Source organism: Muscardinus avellanarius (genome assembly GCF_963383645.1).
Source record: "Muscardinus avellanarius genome assembly, chromosome: 1".
Lineage (NCBI taxonomy): Eukaryota > Metazoa > Chordata > Mammalia > Rodentia > Gliridae > Muscardinus > Muscardinus avellanarius.
Genome location: NC_137786.1, coordinates 80,387,764 through 80,409,451, shown reverse-complemented (window position 1 = coordinate 80,409,451; position 21,688 = coordinate 80,387,764). Strand labels below are relative to the sequence as shown.

Below are 21,688 nucleotides of genomic sequence, written 5' to 3'. Positions count from 1 at the left end.
ATTGTGCTGAAGAATGGCCACCTGTCTCACTAAGTGATTTGTAAGTAGAGGTACAGTGCCCTTACTTAGTATTCAATATTTGTTCCATATGAACACTCTCTTCCTACCTTCTAGATTAGGTGCTGGCAGATATTTTCCATAAGGGCCATTCAGTAAATATTTTATGTAAAATTCGTAGAATACACACTCTTTGTCAGGAACAGCAAACTGAGGGGAAAAGGCACAATCTTTTCCTCACTGATGGCAAGGTTCACAGCTAACACCTCCATAACAAGACAGAGTAACAAGAGAACAGCACGACAGATGCATTTCATATAAGCTTTATATGAGGCAGAAGCTTTCAGAAACAAACACCCAAAGATTCAGGGATGCCTGTGTATTTTTATGGAAAGTCATGCAGGAATGTGATTGAATAAAGGGATATGGTCTAATGGTCATAAACTAGCAGAACTTAGTGGGCCCATTTGTTCAGATTCTTCTCTGTGTCTCCTTGTTTCAATGGTAAGGACTTTCCTCATTTGTCGATAGCCTGCTTCAGAGGAGAAGGGCAAGAAAACTTCCTGCCTCTGCTGTTTTCTCAAAGGCCAAGGTATAACATTTTGGTGTTGTATGACCTGAGTGTCATCAGAACTAACTTAAAAAGCAAGACATATAATAAAACTATAGCCTAGTCTCCTTAAAAGAAATAAGTAACTAAATGAAAGTTGGCACTAGAATATCCCTAGAGTGTAAGAAAATCATAAAGGAAGGAAAAGCCATGTTAGGGACCTATCTTGGTTCTCACAAGATTTCTGGGACATAGACCTTAGAAACATGTAGGTAAAGCTCTGTTGAGGCTCACTTTCCATACAGATCACTAGGTGGTCAGTAAGGTTTGAAGTAGAAATTATTTTGGAGTATTGGGACTAAGAGGAGATAGTAGGCCTTGATGTGTATGACAGACAGTTATGAAAACTTTAAAAGGCTACCAGAAGAGTTTACTTTTAATAAATTTATATTATATCCTCAGGAGTGTTTTGATTTAAACAAGAGGTAAAGAAAACCTAAGCTCTATTAGTAGTAAGCTATACAATTAGAGACAGAGAACGGATACTATGGGAGGAAAAATGAACATTTGATTCCTTATAGAGAAAAAGATGAGATCAGGGACATAATTGTTTTATTATATATAGTGATTCACATAAGGAGAAAATACTACTAAAGTACTGAGCTTGGGGATGGGCAGATGATGGTGGTGTTCCAGGCCGAAACAGAGAATACAGCAAAGAAATGAAAGAGTGAGCTCAGAGCAGAGATGGATAATGTAGAATCTTTTGCACAAAAGGGACCTTAGAAGTCCAAGGATAACAGAATTGCCAGGACTGAGTAAAAAGCTGAGACTAGAGAAGGCAAGGCCAGGATTCTAGGGAACCCCAGGGGCCAAGTGCCCCTGTTCCCTTCAACCACTTTTGTAAATATAGTTTCATTTCAACATTGTCTTGACCCTTACACTTTGCCTTTGGCTACCTTTGTGCTACAAGGGCAGAGCTCATTCACTGAGAAAGAGGACAAATGGCTCCCAACAGGTACCGTGTTTATTACCTGGCCCTTTATAGAAAACAATTGCCAAGCCCAGTTTTGGATGATACAAGAGAGGAAGGGTTTTTCAGAAAATATAGCCAAAAAGGCTACTCAGAACCAAAAGAGGTTGGCCAAGGAGAGGATTTCAAAAGGAGTGATGAAAAGGGCCACAGCGAGTATGTCAAGGGTGAGGCTGGGGGGGAAAAAGAAAGCTTTGGTGTTATGACTGAGAGGAAACCCAGTGCCATTCCAAAACAATCAGTTTCTAGGAGGAGCAGAGACTTAAGAAGAAAAAAAAACTTCCTTTATTTTCCTTTTTATTATTAAACTATTAGTTGGATATGTAAGACTATTCTAAATGCTGCTGAAAGATATATAAATAGTTACACATGAAAATGTATATATCATAAAGAGTCATAAAATAGTAGAAGGGATACTATGAAAAAATATATGTGAAAATGTAAAATGCTCATGAAATCAAAGTATTTTGCCGCAAGGCAGTATATTACTACTTACCAAATACCTGGTGTGGAGTGAACACAATTCATTCAAAGGTTACTGTCAATAAAATGTCAAGGCATGCTTTGAGAAAATTGGGATTATATTGTAATGCAAACAGCACAGCAAACTCTTACTATCTTTGTGATCTTGAGACAAGTTACTTCATTTTTCTCAATTTTACTTTGTTCATCTGTAAATCTTGGGTAGAGTACTCTGAAGATGAGATGAGAGGTAAGTAGTGTTTGTGATGTCTGGCATATGTTAAATACTTGGTGAATAGCAGCTTTGTCTTCATGGAGGTGTTATAAATCTGAATTCATAAATTCAGATGTGCAAAAAATATCTAAACCACTCACTGTCTTTAAGTCAACTTTATGAGGGTTCTAAGCCTGATCTACTTGGTAGGTCAATACTCTTGGGGTTCCACTCTTATACCCGGGGTGATGCAGAGGTTGCTGGGAGGCTCTTTTCGCCGTAAGTTACCTGGTCTCCCTGGTCACTGCAGAGACAGCTTTCATACCTATCCGAGTAGTTTCACCAGGTGCAGCAATCAGTGTGGCTTGAAACTTTGTCAAGGCTGAGAGCATCTGTGAGGATCTAACTTCCAACTATGCCTCACCCAGACAAACCTTGCTGGGCACCTCCAGCGAGTAGATGCAGATGCTCTTCCTGTAGCCCCCAGAGGTTTCTCTCCCTAGTCTCAAGACCTCTCTTCACTGAGCCATCCAAACCTTGCTCTCCTGCCCTTAACCAGGACACATATATTTGGGGGAATCATATGATCATACCAATATTTTTCTTTCTTGGCCTACAGGAATGGCTGTTTCAATTTAGCTTTTCTCGTTTTTTTTCTTTTTAAGTCCAAGAAAGCAGCTGACTTTGGTCTTAGTTGTATTTTTCAAACACTAGAAATCCCCGAGGTAAGTAAATAGAAATAAACTACTTTTATTTAGGGCAAAGGAAAATAGAGGGAGAGAAAGAAATAAAACTTCTTTGAGGTATCTTGACACATATTGTAAAGCAATAACAACATTAATTAATTAATTAATTAATTAATTAATTAATTAATTTTTGTGCTGCTGGGAATTGAATCCAGGGGTGTTCTGCCTCTGAGCTACACCACTAGCTTTTTTTAGGGGGTACAATACAGGGTCCTACTACGTTGCTGAGGGTCTTGCTAAGCTGCTGAGATGGCTTCAAGTCTGCAATCCTCCGGTCTCAGCTTTCCAAGTACTGGGATGGCAGACATGCACCACTATGCCTGTTTATGATTACTATTCTTCTCTCCATCCCCCTTTCCCCCGTGCATTGCCTTTCTTGGTGTCCTGGATTACTTGAGCTTGGCTGATTATCTAGCTGCATCTCGCTTCTCCCTCACAGCACTCTCACTTCAGCTCCCTGCCTGCAGGCCCTGTCTTACCACCATTTTACCAGCCCTCTGTGTTCCTAGAAAGTCTTCCCAACCCAGCTTTGTCATGTTGATTAACTTCTACCGCGCCTTAAAGACTTGGCTGAGAGGCATCTTCTCTGTGTTTCATGAAAAAGTATAAGATATCATTCTCTATATTTCCACTGTGCCTTATTCTTAAGTCACTTAGAATTAGTTATACATTTGTCATCCAAAGTGGGATGTTTTCAAGAGCAAAATAAGATGTAAATGGTATTCATGCCAGACACCAGATCTAAGACAGGACTGCCCCAGACAAACCAGGATTAGAGGTCATTCTACTTTTCTTTCATTGCTGTAATTATTATTTTCTTGTCCACCATCCCCCTCCTACAACACACATGACACATAAGCACAGTTAATGAATCCCAAAAAGGTGAAGGCCTCAGTGTCTGATTCAATGATTGACATAGTAAAATAGTCATAGATCAACATAGGTGATTAAATCATGGAAATCTTAATTGGATTAGGTTATTCTAGAATGAGGAAATAGAATAGGCCAAATAAAAGGAGACATAAAGGGACCTTTAAAAGAAACAGCAAATAACCCCTTCTGGGTAGAACAGATGTTTGGGGATTGGAACATAATTTGGAAAAATATTGTAGAAATTCTGGATCATCAGGCTAAAGAATTTTTAGTAAAGTAGAGTAGCAGGGGAAGGTTTAAACATAGAGTTGACATGAAAGGTACCTTATGACTGTATGTAACATGAACTGGAGAGGGGAGAGTAGAAGAAACTGGAGAGAGCATTTGGATAGAAATCATGATTATGGGTGCCTGGATTGGAAATAATCACCATTTAACATTTTTTACTTGCTAAAGAAAAGATAAGACCCTTCAGAATGCAAGGGACAGAAATCCATGTTAGCTTGGTTTAACCAAGAAGAGAACTGATTAGCTCAGCTTACTTAAATCTATAGGCAGCACTGGATCCAGGTTCTCAAACAGTGTCATCTCATCAGGAGTCTTCTCTCCTTCTCTTCATTCTACTTTTTACTGATTCATTCTTGGTCAAGTTCTCCCCCAAATGGCCATCAACAACTTTCAGCCTATGTTCTACCAAGCCTAGCAAACCCTGTAAAAAGAGATCACTCTACAGATTATTCCAACAAAATCCTGAGGTTTTCATTGGTTACCTGCCCATGCCAGAGCTGATCACTGTGGATGGGAGTGTCACTTAGAATTAGGTGATAAATTATTTGTCATCCAAAGTAGGATGTCTGTGATTGTTCAGGTTTTAGTCACGTGTCACCTCAGGTAATGGGGTCAACTTAACTTGAACCATGAGAACTGTATGTGTTGCAGGTAAGATGGGGAAAGGGAAGTGGATGGGAACTGGGGTAACTAGATACAGGAGCACTAACTTTCTAAATGGATATTAGGAAGCAAAAACAACAAATGCTCTCTCTATGGTGCTATTGTTTAGTTTGCAGATGATAGTGAGTTTCTCTAAATTATTAAAATCAAATTCCAGAAATAAAATTGTCGAGAGGAAACATAAAAGTGATAAGCTTACAAATGAGCAAAAATTAAAAAAAGTACTCATTCCAAAAGTATACCACGCTCAATTAAGCCAGGCATGGTGGCACATGCTTGTAGTCCCAGGACTTGGGAGGCTGAGACAGGAGAATCACAGGTTCAAGGCCAACCTCAGCTACCTAGTGATGCCTTCCACAACTTAGTGAGACCCTTTTTCAAAATAAAGAATGAAAGTTAGAAGGCCCATAGCTTTGATCCTCCTTACCACAAAAAAGACTCTCGATTATACAAATACAAGATGTTTAAAATACTAGAGCCAGATATGAGTTAATATTATTTTAAATTAATGAATTTTTTGCTTATTATCATGGTATTTATTCAAACAAAATATTATTATCTCAGCTTTCTATCTGTATAGTCATATAAGAACTTCTGATTACTGATCTTGAAGGAAGACTTAATGGAGTCAGGAGAGGGTTGAAATTATCTTTGTGGAATTCTTTATATAGTTTTGTTGAACCAATTTTATAAAATCTTTATTATGAAATGACAGGGTCAGTGGATTTGAGAAACATTCATAAATTTATTTGTGGATTGATAGTATAATTCTGATAACACTATGAATATGAATCAATCATCTCATGGTACAATTTTAAACGTTTTCTGAGTTGTTAGAATTTTAAAATAATTTTTAGAATGAATGTATATAATTTATTTCTATTTAATTATTGTTATTACTATTATTTATTATTACTATTACTATACTGGAGGCAGAACACAGGGGCATCCTCCTTCTGAGCTACAGCTCCAACCCTAGTTAATTTTTTATTTTGAGACAGGATCTCGCTAAGTTGTTGAAGATCTCACTAAGTTGCAATTGTCCTGTCTAAGCCTCCCCAGTACTGGGCATGTGCTTCCATGCCCAGTTATGTGTATAACTTTTAAATTAAAATGTTTTCCTTAAGAGAAAGAAAAATTCTGAGTTATGGAAAAAACTAATATTGCCCTTTGAACTGATCTCATTGTAGTCCTTATCACAGTTTTTTTTCAATAATTATCCATCAATATCTAGAAATAATATTGTATTAGATAGACCACTGGCCTGAAAGAATGTGATATTTGTTTTATTATGCAAATATCAACCAGATTCTTTTCCTAGTATTATTCTAGGGTAAGTGATAAAAATTGCATCCTATTGACTGATACCTACATTAACTGAGCTCTTTTTATTCTGTTCAAGAATGCACCTTTCAAGAACAAGTTTCTGATACAGAAAGCCATCTGACCTCAGGACCCCGCTTGGTGGAAGCCATCTTTAAAGTTCTGTACCATTGCAATTTATCTCCACAAACATTTGGAAATGTTTTTGTGAGCTATATGGAAGAAGAACAATTATGGGACTTTTTATATAACATTCCAGGTATGGGTAATTGACTATTTGTAAGAGAAGTGCATTATAGATACTTAAAATGCCTTTAAAGACATTTTAAAATTTTTAGTGATAGCAGTTTTGCTGAATACGTTGTTTGCAAAAGTTTATATTATCAGCATAAAATCTTCTGTTGGAAAGCCATTGGTTTTAGTCAAATGCAATATATTTTGTGATAAAGTGAGAAATGTATGTAATGCAGATTTTAATTTTTAATTTTTTGGAAGTGTTTTAGCATAAAATTTTAATTAATTTATTTATTTATTTTGGTACTAAAGATTGAACCCAGTGACATTATACCACCAAGCTACACCCCCAGATCTATTTTTTTTTTTGCAACAGGGTCTTGATAAGTTGCTGAGTGTCTTGATAAGTTGCTGAGATCATCCTTGAACTTGCAATCCTTCTGCTTAAGCTTCCCAACTACTGGGTATATGCCAACTGATTGATTGATTGATTGATTGATCTAGTATACTAAGAATTGAGCTCAAGGGCATTCTACATTGAAACTATACTCCCAACCTGATTTTATTTTTTATTTTGAAACAGAGTCTTGCTAAGCTAAACCTGGCTTAGAACGTGCTATCTTCCTGTCTCAGTCTCTCAAGTGCTAGGATTGCAGTTATGTGCCACCACGCCTGGGTAAAAAAAATTAATTTAGTATTTAGTGTAGATTATGTTTTGCTGGTAAGCATATAAGAAATTGTTAAGAAGTGAAAAATATTTTGTCATGCTTGGGGACATTTAGTTTTATTTATTTATTTATTTATTTATTTATTCATTCATTTATTTTTTTTTGCGGGTATGGGGATGGAACCCAGGGGCATTCAACCTCCGAGCTACACCCCCTGTCCTATTTTTTATTCTTTATTTTGAAACAGGGTCTCACTAAGTAGTAGCTGAGGCTGTCCATGAACCGAGATGCTCCGGTCTCAGCCTCCCGAATGCTGGGCTTACAAGCATGCACCATTACGCCCGGCTGACATTTATTTAACAAAATGAAGAATGGGACTATTGGTCAGGATAGCTGTTTTTGTTGTTGTTGTTGTTGTTGTTGTTGTTGTTGTTGTTGTTTTCCAAATATATAGGGTATCTATTGTTATGACCATAGTGCCTTTCTCTTTGAGGCAAGCATGCCTTTGATACCTTTGGGGATAGTATGTTTTCTATGTAGTGGTTAGAGAGCATGTTAAAGTCCAGCTATATCTCTGAACAGAAGGTGTTGATGGAGTGCCCCACCTTCAAGGCAGGGCAAAGATTCCCACACTGTTTAATCCTTAATATTCTGCCTTTACATCTCCATCTCTGATATCTTGGGAAGACAGAGGATGGAAGAGGTTCGGGGTAATTATCATCATTATCCTGCAATTGCACTCGTCATTTATATCATCTAAGTTTTGCTTTCAAAACGCAGTTTCTTTCCCACTGTTTTGGAGCCAGCATTTTCATAAAATTGCTTCCAGGCTCTCTAGAAAAGAACTGGCTGAGTGTCATGGTTTTGTCCCTCCTGGCCTTTCTGATTATCCTCCAGAGTTACTTGAATGTCATTTTAGCTATTTTAAAGTCATTATGTTTCGTGCTATTTGGTCATTATCCCTGCAACATGGTAATAGAAATTTCATATAATAGTTTCAAAACTCTAAATCTATCCCTTAAAGATTCTGTAATAATTGTCTTTTTCACACTTTATCCCCTAGTTCCATGCATTGCCTCCACGTTCCCTGCTCACGCAGAGGAGGCACAGGTGGCCAGGCCAAAAGACTCACTTAGAAGTCCGTGGTGCGTCTGATGTGGTCTGTATTGCACTGAAAGAAACAGAGCCTTAAAAGTCCCACCAACCTCTGCAGCTTTTCACTGTTTCTGAGAAAGTAAGAGCTAGATTCTATCACAAGATAATGAAGAACCAGTGACCCTCATACACCAATTACCATTTATCCTTCAGTCATTAAGTTCTTGAACCACTTTTGATGCCCAGCCCCAAACTGTACAAAAGTCTTCTAGAAGACATCAGTGAACTTCAGGTGCTGGCAAGAGGGAGTAAAGCTGTTTTTCTCTTGAATGTATCTTATTTATTTATTTATTTATTTATTTATTTATTTATTTGGGTAAAGGGGATTGAACCCAGGGCATTCTATATCCAAGCTATACCCCCAGCCCTAGTTTTTTTATTCTTCATTTTGAAACAGGGTCTCAACTGGATTGTAGAGGGCCTCACTAAGTAGTAGCTGAGACTGGCCATGAACCTGGATCCTCCTGTCTCAGCCTCCCAAATGCTGGAATCACAAACTTACGCCACCACGTCCCACCCAGCCCTTTTTTTATTGAAACAGGGTCTTGCTGTGTTACTGAGGGTCTGAATTGCTGAGGCTATCCTTCAACCTTAAGTCTTCTGGTCTTGGCCTCCCAAGTACTGGGATTACAGGCGTGTGCCACCATGCCCAGCTAATGTGTCTGCTCTTCATCTACACATTGAGCAAACTCTCCTGAAGGCAAGTCTGTCTCCTCCAGACCAGTCTCTGTAAACAGATATTACACATATTCATAGAATTTAACCTGTGTGGGAAGGACTAAAAATTTGGGGGGCAAAACTTAGAACTGGTGAAATGTCTTTGGTGCTTATACATGTCATTTCTCCATAAGCATTGATGAACATTTTTCTCGATCTCAAGTATCCTTTAAAAACTGAGACCAACAATGGTCATGAGAATCTGTACCAGTGACTTTTCTATCCAAAAAGTTTAAAAATTTTTAATTTTCATCTGTTGCCAATCATGAATGCTAATGAAAAAATGCAATGTACTAATTGATAACAAAATTAAGCTTTTTAATATGACATCTATTTAACATGGAAATACAGTGTTAAAAGGAAATAGAGAGCTGGGTAGGGTGGTATACACCTGTAATCCCAGTACTCAGGAGGCTTTAATAGGAGGATTGCAGGTTTTAGGTCAGACCTGGCAATTTAGTAAGATTCTTGGGGGAAAAAAATATGGGGCTGGGATGTAGTTCTGCAGTAAAAGGCCCCTGGGTTCAATCATAACACACAAGAGGAACTACAGCTGAGACACAATCATAATCTGACAATATTTTCATTTTACCACTAGTATATCCATGCTTCGGTAAATATAATTTCCATACTCAGATCGACTGGAACACAGGATATAAAGACTTCACTGGTACATTTTCCTCCTGTTAAAATACTATTTAAGATTTCAACATACCTTCCCCATAAAAACATCACAGCCTTATTATTTTAATGTGGAAAGGCAAGAATGAAGTTGTCAGTATCTTCATCTTATTGCTGCATAAAGGAAATTTGGAGATGTTAAGAGCCCTGCCTAAGATTGTCCGCTAATTAAGTTGGACAGAATCAAAGCAAGAGAAAACTACAAAACTCCCATATTTCTTGACTCATAGGCCATGTTATTTGTCTACTTTTTTCTATTAGACTAATTTTTGAGATGCTTGCTTAATGAATATGGATTTAGTAATGAATATATAATTTGATTGTATAACTAGAAATCCAGCACGTAACTTCTTGGAATGTACGTGAGCTAAGGAGTGAAGACAAAAATGGCAATACCCATTGAAAACACTATGAAGGGCTAGACACACGTGTGTGGTGGCCCAAGCCTGTAATCCCAGTAAATAGGAAGCTGAGACAGGAGGACTGCAGGTTCCAGACCAGCTTCAGCAATTTAGTTAAGACTTCAGCATCTTAGTGAGGCTGCCCTGTTTCAAAATAAAGTAAAATAGCCTGGGGGGTGTTCCTCAGAAGTAGAATGCCCCAGCGTTCTTTCCCCAGTACACCACTTCTCCCTCCCCACAAAATTATGAAAGACAGTAATTAAAAATAATTAAGTTAGAGACCTCATGTGGACCTTTGAAAGGCCAGTACACTCTGTAAGAAATAGATTAGGTGGCAATCATTTCAGGCAAATGTCTTCAAAGTACATCAAGTAATCTTCAGTTAGCCAAATGAAAATATCAAAGCATAAATTTTCCTCAGCTGTTTTTTAAATTTTTTTTCTTTTTATTTATTTAATTTATTTTTATTGGTGCATTGTAATCATACATCACATTGGAATATAAGATTTGAGAGGATATACAAGCACACATCATCCAATTAGCCCTCATCCAGTCCCCATCCCATTCCCTCCCACTCCCTCAATCCCATGCTTGTTTGGTGATTAACTTTGATACATATGTTTATGTACCTCCTGCTTTTTAAAGAGTCTCCATCCTCCCCTATTCCATACCCTCTGATTGGTCACCTTAATTGCTTCACTATAGGGCCCTTTCTATTGCTCCACCACTTCTTGTTGCCCCTTTCCTCCTAGTTACTGCTGATTAGGGGAAGCATCTGGTTTTAATTTTCTGCGATATTTCTCTGTGCACGCCGCGTTGCAAATACCGATCCCACTCTTGACGGCCCCAGTTGTGGCCTGGCTACCCAGCGGACGGATCCAGACCTCGCTTGCTCAAGCAGCAGCCTTGCCTCATGGGAAGCCCCGGTTCTAGCCTCGCTGGCCCCGACACTGGCCTAACCCCTCAGCTGGCTCCGATCCCAGCCTCGGAGGCCCCAGCACCGTCCTTCCTCACGGCAGGCTCCGACGTTAGCCGATGGCCCCGGCATCGGCCTAACCCCTCGGCAGGCTCCGATCCAGGCCTCGGAGGCCTCAGTAGCGGCCTTGCCTCACGGAAGGCTCCGATCCCGGCCTTGTTGGTCCCAGCACCGGCCTAACCCCTCAGCAGGCTCCAATCCCGGCCACGCAGGCCCCAGCACCGGCCTAACCCCTCGGCAGGCTCCAATTCCGGCCTCAGAGGCCCCAGCACCAGCCTTGCCTCACGGCAGGCTCCAATCCCAGCTTTGCTGTTTCCATCGCCAGCCTCACACCTTGGCAGGCTCTAATCCGAGCACCCTCTTCGCCCAACTATTTGTCCCACGTTCTCAAGGGTGCATGGTGTTGGTAGCATTCTGCCTCTGGGGTCATTACTTCAAAGGTTCTAGGTGTAATGCATCATATCTCTGCCTCCCCTGAGTACTGGCCACTATCACTGCCACTGCCTTCACCATTTCAAATCTTTCCCAAGCTCTTTTTCCACTCTGAATGTTGTCCAGTCTTCCTAAGCATGCGCAACGGTAGCATTCAACCTTTGGTGTAATTTCTCCAAAAAAAATAAATAAATAATAATAAGGTTGGTAGGCTCCTATTTCTGCTTCTCCTGAATACAAGTCTCCACCGCCAACGCGGAGACTGCTTTCAGCACCGCCTTTCTCCTTGGTCTCCGCTAAAGTCTCTTTCCTTGCAGGTGATGTCCAAGATTCTTAACAATGTAGAGAAGAAGCAGTCCTCCTTGGCGGGGAATTTTTCCAATAATTCCAGTTCATTTGGATAAGTTTTGTCTGCATCTCCAGTATCCTGGCATCTGCCACCTCCTTGACCCCTCTCCAATATTTTCCTTTTTTCTTTTTCTTTTCCTTTTTTACAGGGTCCTTCCGGGTGGAGAGGGGTGTCACCTAGGGGCGCCCCGCCAGCGCCTGCCCATCCGCCCATGGTCGGGGCCAGGGGCCCGGACCACGGGGTCCTTCCGGGTGGAGAGGGGTGTAGACTAGGGGCGCCCCGCCAGCGCCTGTCCAACCGCCCAGGGTCGGGGCCAGGGGCCTCCTCAGCTGTTTTTTATTTTATTTTATTTTATTTCATTTGCAGCACTAGAGATGGAACCCAGGGGCATTCTACCCCCCAAACTACACCCCTAGTCCTATATTTTAGTCTTTTTATTTTTTGAAACAGGGTCTGAGTTGCGAAGGGCCTCGCTAAGTAGCTGAGGCTGTCTATGAACCGCAATCCTCAGGTCTCTGACTCCCAAATGCTGAGATTACAAGTGTGCACCACCATGCCGGCTCTTCAGCTGGTTTTTATGACAATGCTCAAACAGGCTTGTGAATGAGGAAAATATTGTCCAAAATAACCATATAATATTACAGTAATATACCCAACAAATATTGTTTCTTTGACTTCTCAATATGTCATTGGCCTTACTTTTGTTCTCTGAATCAGTTTTCTTAACTCTTTCATGGTTCTTAGGAAGAAAGCTTTTAATAACTTAGCAAAATTTCCCAATTAATCTTGAGATACAAAGTTGCCATTTTGATTTTTTGCTCATCTTCCTCAGCCTTCTTAAAAGGTCTTTAAGAAGAACTCTTTAGAATTAGTATATATAGCTCTCATGTATGTATGTATGTATGTATGTTGATATGAGGTATTTAGAACGAATATAATATATACATGCATATGTATATATGCATTACGGAATAGTTTTCTTGTTGCCAAAACTAATTTTAATGGTTTACCTTCACGTCAGGTACAGTGAAGTTTTATTTATTTATTTTTGCTTTCAAATGATGGACAGAAATGTAAGCTTTCCAAAACTGGAAGACAGTCATTGTTCTACAGTATAGCTATTTGTCCTGAGTCTATTATTTTGTCATTTTATTTGTAATCTACTGTTTAAAAGCTTTGAAAAATGCTGTGTTGAGGTATAATTTACATATAATAAAATTATATACAATAAAATTCACTCATTTCAAGTAGAGAGTCCAATACATTTGACCAATGTAAAACCTGTGTGGCAGCCACCACAGTATAGAAGAATCTGTGACCTCCGAGGGTCCTTTCACCCCTCTTCGTAGTCAAGACCCCTTTCAACTCTCAGGCCCAGGAAGACACTGGCATGCTTCCTATCATGAGTTTACTTTTGACTATTTTAGGTTTTCATGTAAATAGAAATCTATGTATTCTCTTCTGTCTTGTTTCTTTTACTCATAATAGTCTTTATTAATAGTTTATTTCTTCTCAGTACTGATAAGTATTCACTTAGTAATATTACACCGAATTGTATTTTCCATTTTATTCATGCACCAAGTGTATGGATGTTTGGGTGATTTCTTTTTTTTTTTTTTTTGTGGTACTGGGGTTCCTGGCAGCCCTTCTACATCCGGGCTACACTCCCCAACCTATTTTTATATTTTTCTTTGGAAACAGGGTTTCTTAAGCCAGCGAGGCTGGTTCTGAACCAGAGCGACCCTCCTGTCTCCGCCTCCCAAGCGTGGGGATTACAAGCGTACGCCATCACGCCCGGCTGTTTGGATGATTTCTAATTTGAGGCTGTAATGAATAAAGTTGTAATGAATACTAGTGTCGTGTCGTGAACTTAAGTTTTCATTTCCCTTTGGTAACTACTTAGAAGTGGAAATGCTGGAGCCTATGATAAAGTATATATTCAACTTCGTAAGAAACTACTAAACTGCTTTACAAAGTAATCAGACCTCTTTACATTTCCACCAATACTGTTTCAGAACTTTGTTCAGTATCTTTGCCAACATTTGGAACGGTCCTTCTTGATATGGGTCATCCTAAGGACGGCATCATCTGCCATAGTCTTAATTTACATTTCCCTCATAATTAGTGGTGTCTGACAATTCCTTTTGTGTTCTTAGTGACCATTTGAAAGCTTTGTTTTGGTAAAATATCCATTTGAAACTTTTTCTTTCTTTTTTCTTTTTGTGTGTATAATACTAGGCATTGAACCCAGGTGCATTTTAACCTCTGTGCTACACTCTGACTCTTTTTATTTTTATTTTTTAAATTTGGAAGCAGGGTCTTGCTAAGTTACCATGTGCTGGTCTCAAACCTTCAATCCTCCTGTCTCAGTCTGCCAATAGCTGGGATTACAGGCAGCTCATTCAGAACTTTTGTCCTTTAATATAATTGTTTGTCATATTGAGTTGCAGTGTGTTCTTTACATGGTCTGGACATAAGTTCTGTGTCAGATACATATGATGATAAATTCCTGCCACGCTCTGGCTTACTTTGTCATTTTCTTAACAAGGTCTTTGCTGGGGAGAAGCTGTGCTTGCCTTGCTACTTACTGGCTGATTCATCACTTAATATCTGGTTCATTGGTTTTCTTATTTTAAAAAATGAGAACTCGATTCTGTCCAAATTTAAATTTTTCTTTTCTATCATTAAAGTTTTGAAGTATCAAATAAATCACTAATTCTCTTGGTCAAGAAAGCATACTAATATATTTTAAGAGGATTTTGATGATGTTATTTTTGATTCTCCAGTTACCTGTAATTTATCAGAAAACCTTATTTCCAGTGGCTCCTGATTAATCAATTCATTAATAGAATCCTTTTTCATACCAAAACTTTTTACTTAGAAACACATTCAGATGTAATTTTCATTGCTTTTACAAAGCCAAATTAGAAAGTTATTGGGAAAACTGCTTATTTTAGAAAATGGAAGTAAATCTCTACCTGTCATCCTGCACAAGAGTTAACTCCAGATGGATTGAAGACCTGCAAATTATATCAGAGGCTTTGAGGAGGGCATAGGTACACACTTTGACATATAGACACAGACAGAAACTTTCTCAATAATACATCCAAATCTCAGGAAATTAAAATAAGAATTAATCAACAGAATGGAATTAAACTACAAAGCTTTTGCTCATCAATGGAAACCATCAACTGTCTAAAAAGAGAGCCTACAGAATGCAACATCTTTGTCAACTATTCCTCTTGTAGAAGACTAATATCTAGACTATACAAAGAACTTAAAAGACTTACACTAAAAAAAATGACCCAGTCAAGAAATGGGAATTTGAACTAAATAGACACTTCACACAAAAAAAAATACAAATGGCCAATAAATTCATGAGAAAATGTTCAACATCATTAGCAATCAGGGAAATGCAATTCAAAACTGTATTTAGATTCCATCATACCCCAATCAGAATGCAGTCCTCAAGGAATCAGAAAACAATAAATGCTGGTAAGGATGTGGGGAAATAGGAGCCCTTCTATACTGTTGGTGGAATTGAAAATTAGTATAGCTGCTCTGGAAATCAGTGAAAAGATTCCTCAGAAAACTAGGACTGAATCTACCACATGATCCAGCTATACTAGTCCTGGGTATCTTTCCAAAGGTACTTAAATCAGAATACTATAATAATATATGAATATCCATGTTTTTACAGCACAATTCACAATAGCTAAATTATGGAACTAACCCAGGTGTCCATCAACATCCCCGTGCTTGGGAGGCTGAGATAGGAGGATCACGCAGGTTCGAAGCCAGCCTCAGCTGGCTTAAGAGACCCTGTTTCCAAATAAAGTGTAAAATAGGTCTGGGAGTATAGCCTAGAGGTAGAAAGCCCCTGGGTTCTATTATTAAATGGAACCAGTACTACAAAAAAAAAAGGTTATATAAAATTTAAAAGTAAAAGTAATAAATTTCTTTTTATATATTCTTTTTGCCACATATTATCACCAAATTTTAAAAGATTATGTTGATAAAATTGGTACTCTTATTCTCTTAGCCAAAATGTGAATTTAAAGAAACTATTTGGTTTAAGGCCTGAGTCTGTATATGTGTGTGTGTGTGTGTGGGGGGGGGTGTTACCTGGCATTGAACTCAGGGGCATTCTACCTCTTAGTTACACTCTCAGCCCTATTTTATATTTTATTTTGAAACTGGGTCTCACTAAGTTGCAGAGAGCCTTCCTAGGTTGCTGAGGCTGGTTTGGAACCTGTGTTCCTCCAGTCTCAGCCTCACAAATACTGGTATCATAAGTGTGTGCCACCACACCATGCTGTGAGCTCATTTTTGACTCAAAGCCATCACTTGGCCTCTTTCCAAGGACTCCTGATAACTGTGCTGTAGAAGAAAGTTGTAGAGTAACAGCTCTTGTTGATTCCATATACATGTGTGTCTGTGAAACATTTGTTATAGTCTTATAGGACTATTAAATAGAGTCACAAAAAGTGAAAACTAAGAGACGCCATCAATATCATCTTGTTCTACCCTTCTTGGCCTCTATCCTGTTTTGTAGATGAGGACACTGGGGACTGGGGCCCCTCCTAGGTTAAATAAAATTTCCAGATTTGAAATGTTGATTTGAAGTATTAGAAAATTAGGTGATAATGCATGCCTTCTTTAAGTTACATAATTGACCTGAATTTTATGTTTCTTTTGTTTTTATTTCAGTTAATTTAATATGAAAAACTGAAATTATATGACAGAAAAAATCAGCAATGAAATTTTTAGTTGGGTGATACTTTTTTGACTCTCTTCTTTATATTTATAATCAAATATTAATACGTGGGCTTATGACAACTGGACTTTGGTACTGTCATGGCATTCTTTCTATGCTATCTGTCTTGGAATCTAGGTATCATACTAATATTTGACTGATGAAGAAACTCTTAGTAAGACCAAGATGCTGTACTACTTGACCATATATCCTTCATTTACATTCCCTTGTTTCTTCTTTCCAATTCTTTATTTTTTCCTTCTTTATATTATCTCTGAAGTAGGCTTGTTGTATACTGCTTAATCTTCTATATGCTATCTAGTTCTTAAGATGTCTTAGGACCTCACAGCAAATAAATATTGACCAGCCCTACAACACTGTAACCCCCCCCCCAAACTCTTCATATCTTAGGTGTTAATTGTAATGATGAATCAATACAGAGTGCCCATTTTTAACATAATTTTTTGAGGTAGGACTATTATTTTCTCTACCATTTTCAATTACTTGATTTTGTTTTAAAGAATAATGTATCTTTTTTCAAACAAAAAGAAATAGAGATCTGTCTGGCTTCTTTAAAATTTCAGATAATCAAGATATATCTAATTTATAGCTCCAAAGGGTTCAAGCAAAATGAGCATTAATTATTTATTTTAATTAATTTTTTTTTGTGTGTGTGGTACTAGGGATGGAACCCAGAGGATTTCTACCTCCGGGCTATACTTCCAGACCTATTTTATACTTTATTTGGAAGCAGGGTCTCACTAAGTTGTTGAGAGCCTCAGTAAGTCGCTGAGGCTGGCTTTGAACCTGTGCAATTCTCCTGTCTCAGCCTCCCAAGCGCGGGTATTACAAGTGTGCGCCACCATGCCCGGCCTTGTTTGTTTTTTAAATGGACATTTATTATTATTGTTGTTATTTGGTGGTACTGGGGTTCCTGGAAACCCTTCTACCTCTGGGCTACACTCCTAGACACCTATTTTTTTTTTTTTTTGGTGGTACTGGGGTTCCTGGAAGCCCTTCTACCTCCGGGCTACACTCCCAGACCTATTTTTTCATTTTCATTTTTTGGAAACAGGGTCTCCTAAGCCAGCGCGCGCGGCTGGCTTCGAACCTGCGCGATCCTCCTGTCTCCGCCTCCCAAGCGCGGGGATTACAAGCGTGCGCCACCACGCCCGGCTGACACCTATTTTTTTTATAATTTTTTATTTGGAAACAGAGTCTCTTAAGCCAGCGAGGCTGGCTTCGAACCTGCACAGTCCTCCTGTTTCTGCCTCCCAAGTACGGGGATTACAAGCATGCGCCACCATGCCCATTGTTAAATGGACATTTATTATTAATACAAGAAAAAGTCTTTTTTATGCCCTTCAATGAATGCAAGGTGTGTGTGTGTGTGTGTGTGTGTGTGTGTGTGTGTGTGTGTGTGTGAGAGAGAGAGAGAGAGAGAGAGAGAGAGAGAGAGAGAGAGAGAGACTAGGGATGATAGGGATGAAACCCAGGGGCCTTCTACCTCTGGGCTATACTCCCAGACCTATTTTATATTTTATTTGGAAGCAGGGTCTCACTAAGTTGCTGAGAGCCTTACTAAGGTGGCTGAGGCTGGCTTTGAACCTGCACAATCCTGTCTCAGCCTCCCAAATACTAGGATCACAAACATGCGCCACCACGCCCAGCTTGAATACCGCTTGAATGCAAGTTTTGAAAAATTTTAATTCTCGATATGTGATATTTCCAAGAGTTTCTTCACCATAGTGGTTTTAAGAGTGAATCATGGAAAAATTAATGAATCATTTGAGAAATATCACTGGGGAACTTGAACTAGGAAAAAACATGTACGAGTTTTTCTGTATTGATTCAAGTATTGGTCTCAGGATTTTTTTTTTTTTAGTCTTATTAGAAATCAAATAAACAAAACTTTATATTACGTTTATCATAAATGTCATATGTGTAATACATATGAGTAGAAAAATGATAGCAAAGCAGGAGGGAAGTAAAAAAAAAGGAGAAAAGAAAGAAGAAAAAGTAAAAGAGGAAGGAAAGAAAAATGACCTGAAATCCCATCAGTCACGGATAGTCACCATTAGCATTGCAGAGTACACATTTTAATTATTTTGTATGTGTATGTGTGCTTGCGTATTTATTTTTAAATCAACATAGTATGACATTTTCTAACTTGATTGTATTTTAAAAATATGCAATATATGGTTTCATTGTACAGATGAATATATCAGACCTAATAAGCAAATTATTACTGAACATTTGGATAGTTTCTAACCTTTCTTTATATCTTTTGCATACTCTTAATTGATTTCTTAGGACTAAATTCTAAAGACAAGAATAAGTGAGGAAATAAAAATGTAACATTTTAAAGCTTTTGATATTATCGCCAATTTGGCATCCAAGAAGGTCACACAGTTTATATTCTACCAGCAGAGTCCCAAACTACCAGTAAATACTGCCGTGTATTTTTTTTTAACATTTATTATCAATTATATGATTGATGATTATCAATTATATGATTTTTGTTGTTTAAAATCCACTTTCTTTTTCTATAGCTTTAAGATAGATTATTATCAAATACTATTCCACATTGAACCAGGTACAACTGACAGCCAGATTCTGCTAACCATATTCGGCCTTCTGATTTTAAAGTCTCAGCTTGCCTGGAGCCCAAGCTAGAGGTCATCCGATGCTTGAGACTGGCCCTGATGGACGCCATCAAGGACATCATCAAGCAACTAATCGCCACGCTGAGCTGTGGGAGAAGCTGCGAGACAAACCCAAACAAGCACAGCGTTCCTGATCGTCTGCTTGAGAGCATTCCCAAAGAATGGAGCTATACTCCAAAAGAAACCAAAAGGAAAGGATCAAGCAAAGGTAAATGTTGTTGTTTTTCCTTAAAAAAAAACAACACGCTCGAGGTAGAAATTTTTTAGAATATTAAATTAAGTACAATTCTAAAAATTATAAGGTTAATAAACTGTATTAATATGCCTTCCTCTAACCATGTCTAGGACCTTTAATTTTAACTTCTGTCTACAAACAAGGAAGGAAAGCTGAAACAAGAAAGTTAGAAATGAAAATGACTTCATGCCGGGCGTGGTGGCACACACTTGTAATCCCTGCGCTTGGGAGGCGAGACAGGAGGATCGCCCAGGTTCAAAGCCAGCCGTGCTGGCTTAAGAGACCCCGTTTCCAAATAAAAATATATAAAAAAAATAGGTCTGGGAGTGTAGCCCGGAAGTAGAAGGGTTTCCAGGAACCCCATACCACCAAAAAAAAAAAAGAAAGAAAGAAAGAAAGAAAGAAAGAAAGAAAGAAAGAAAGAAAGAAAGAAAGAAAGAAAGGAAAATGACTCCAGTGGTCATCTTTATTTAATGACCACTTCAAGAATTATCTATGATATTGTTTTTGTGAATATTCACAGATTACTCATACCATTTTTGACTAATTTCTTTTAAATCTACTGAGTAAGATTTGTACTTTCAGGAAAATTACCATGAGATTCAGTTTAATTATTCTTTAAAAGATAATTTAAGTTTAAAGTTTCCCCCTGAAACCACCAATTACTACTTTCTTTTTTTTTGTTAACACACCTACAGCTGTAGTTTTAGGTAAAAAATAACACTTAGTTTGGTAACTGCATGTATTTTTCTGACAGGGTATTTATCCTCCAATACCTGTGGTTCTGAATTGATGGCATTGTTCTTGTTCAGAGCAATGTGTCTACCAAGCATATTTAAGAACTATCAGTTATCTTTGTTATTAATTTATTTAATTAGTCAAATTCTCTCTTAAATGTGTCCTCCTACCTTGGTGCTTACACTTTCCCAGGATTTTCACAAAATTCCTTAAATGCGTATTAGATATCTGTGTTAGTCAGTCTTCTTTTGGTTTTCTGAAGTAAAACCTTTCTATTTCATATTCATATTTAAAAGAATATTTTTCATTGGCTCTAAGGAGTCATTCAACAATAAAATACTCCAGATGAACTCGCAAAAGCCAATTGAAGGAACTAGTCTTTCTTTGACTCTTCTCCATGAAGATCCTAAGTAATGTGGCTTTTATCCAGCGACCTTATATTACAAACTCAAATCAATTATCTATCTGTGACCTTTCATAGTAATACTTTAATTCTGTCCAAGCCCTATTAAACTGCCTTTGAATCTAGTAAAGTCATTTAATTGAAATTGGAAAATGTCACCTTTTCATTACTTAAGTTCTTCCTTATGCAAGAATTGTTGCCATCTCTCCTTTTTAAATATAGTTAGCATCATGCCATTTTAGTAGCACTGTTTTGCTTGTGGCTTTCACGTTGTTTATTTATGAATAATTTGGGTGTCTAAAAAACATTTTGAATTCTTTTATATCAGTTCACTGAGCCTCTGACTCAAAAATATATGCTTACTTTATAGATGCCCAGTTGTTCAGATTTTTTTTTAGCACAAAGTACAGCCATCCAAAAAGAAGTGCCATATCTCATGACTATATAAAAGAAAGTGAGAAGACAATAACTTTAGGAACCATTTTGTACATTCCAAGTGGATCTGAAAATAGGAAAATGCATCAATATTTCTTCTTGCCCTCTGAAATGTTGCAGGGACTTTTAGATTGGCCCTTCTTAGCCTTCATTTCCACTCCTTTTTATTTTTTGTACTTTTATTGATAGAAATAAACATGCACACAAGCACTTGGTGTGTTTCCCTCTGGATCCCACCTCGCTCCCTCCCCTGCTTTATGCATGTTATTGAGATTGGTATTGATAATTTCATAGATGTACATAGGATGATTTAAGCTATTGGCTTTATCAAGCCTCCTTCCCCTCTCCCTCCCATAAACCCCCTCCTTTGCTCCCCTATACTGTCTCCTCATTTATCTGGAGTCCCTTTCATTACTCAGTGTCTCTCTCGCTTCCACAGAGGAGAGGAAGCATACAACCATTCCGTTTCTTAGGCTGGCTGATCTCACTTAGCATAATGTTCTCTACTTCCACTCACTTTCCTGCAAATGACACAATTTTGTTCTTCTTTATAGTTGAGTAAAATCTCACTGTGTGTATATACCACAGTTTTGTTCATGGAAACATAGACTGTGTGTATATACTAGTCTGTTGATAGAAACCAAGTCTGGTTTCATAATTCAGCTATTTTGAATTGTGTACACATTATTCATA

At 38.1% G+C, this 21,688-nt stretch overlaps 1 protein-coding gene across 3 annotated transcripts in view; it reads left to right on the top strand.

Annotated features, from left to right (window-relative positions):
* The window catches only part of KIAA0825, a gene marked incomplete at both ends in the record, with an annotated part of 378,820 nt that overhangs the window by 117,561 nt on the left and 239,571 nt on the right, over positions 1-21,688 (top strand). Inside the window, 2 exons of one of the 3 annotated variants that reach the window (XM_080697642.1) lie at positions 6,244-6,408; positions 19,168-19,392. In XM_080697642.1, coding sequence (XP_080553768.1) covers positions 6,244-6,408; positions 19,168-19,392 — 390 coding nt within the window. Of the gene's footprint in view, positions 1-6,228; positions 6,415-19,167; positions 19,393-21,688 lie in introns of all 3 variants that reach the window. The other 2 variants (XM_080697640.1, XM_080697641.1) reach the window with 2 other exon arrangements.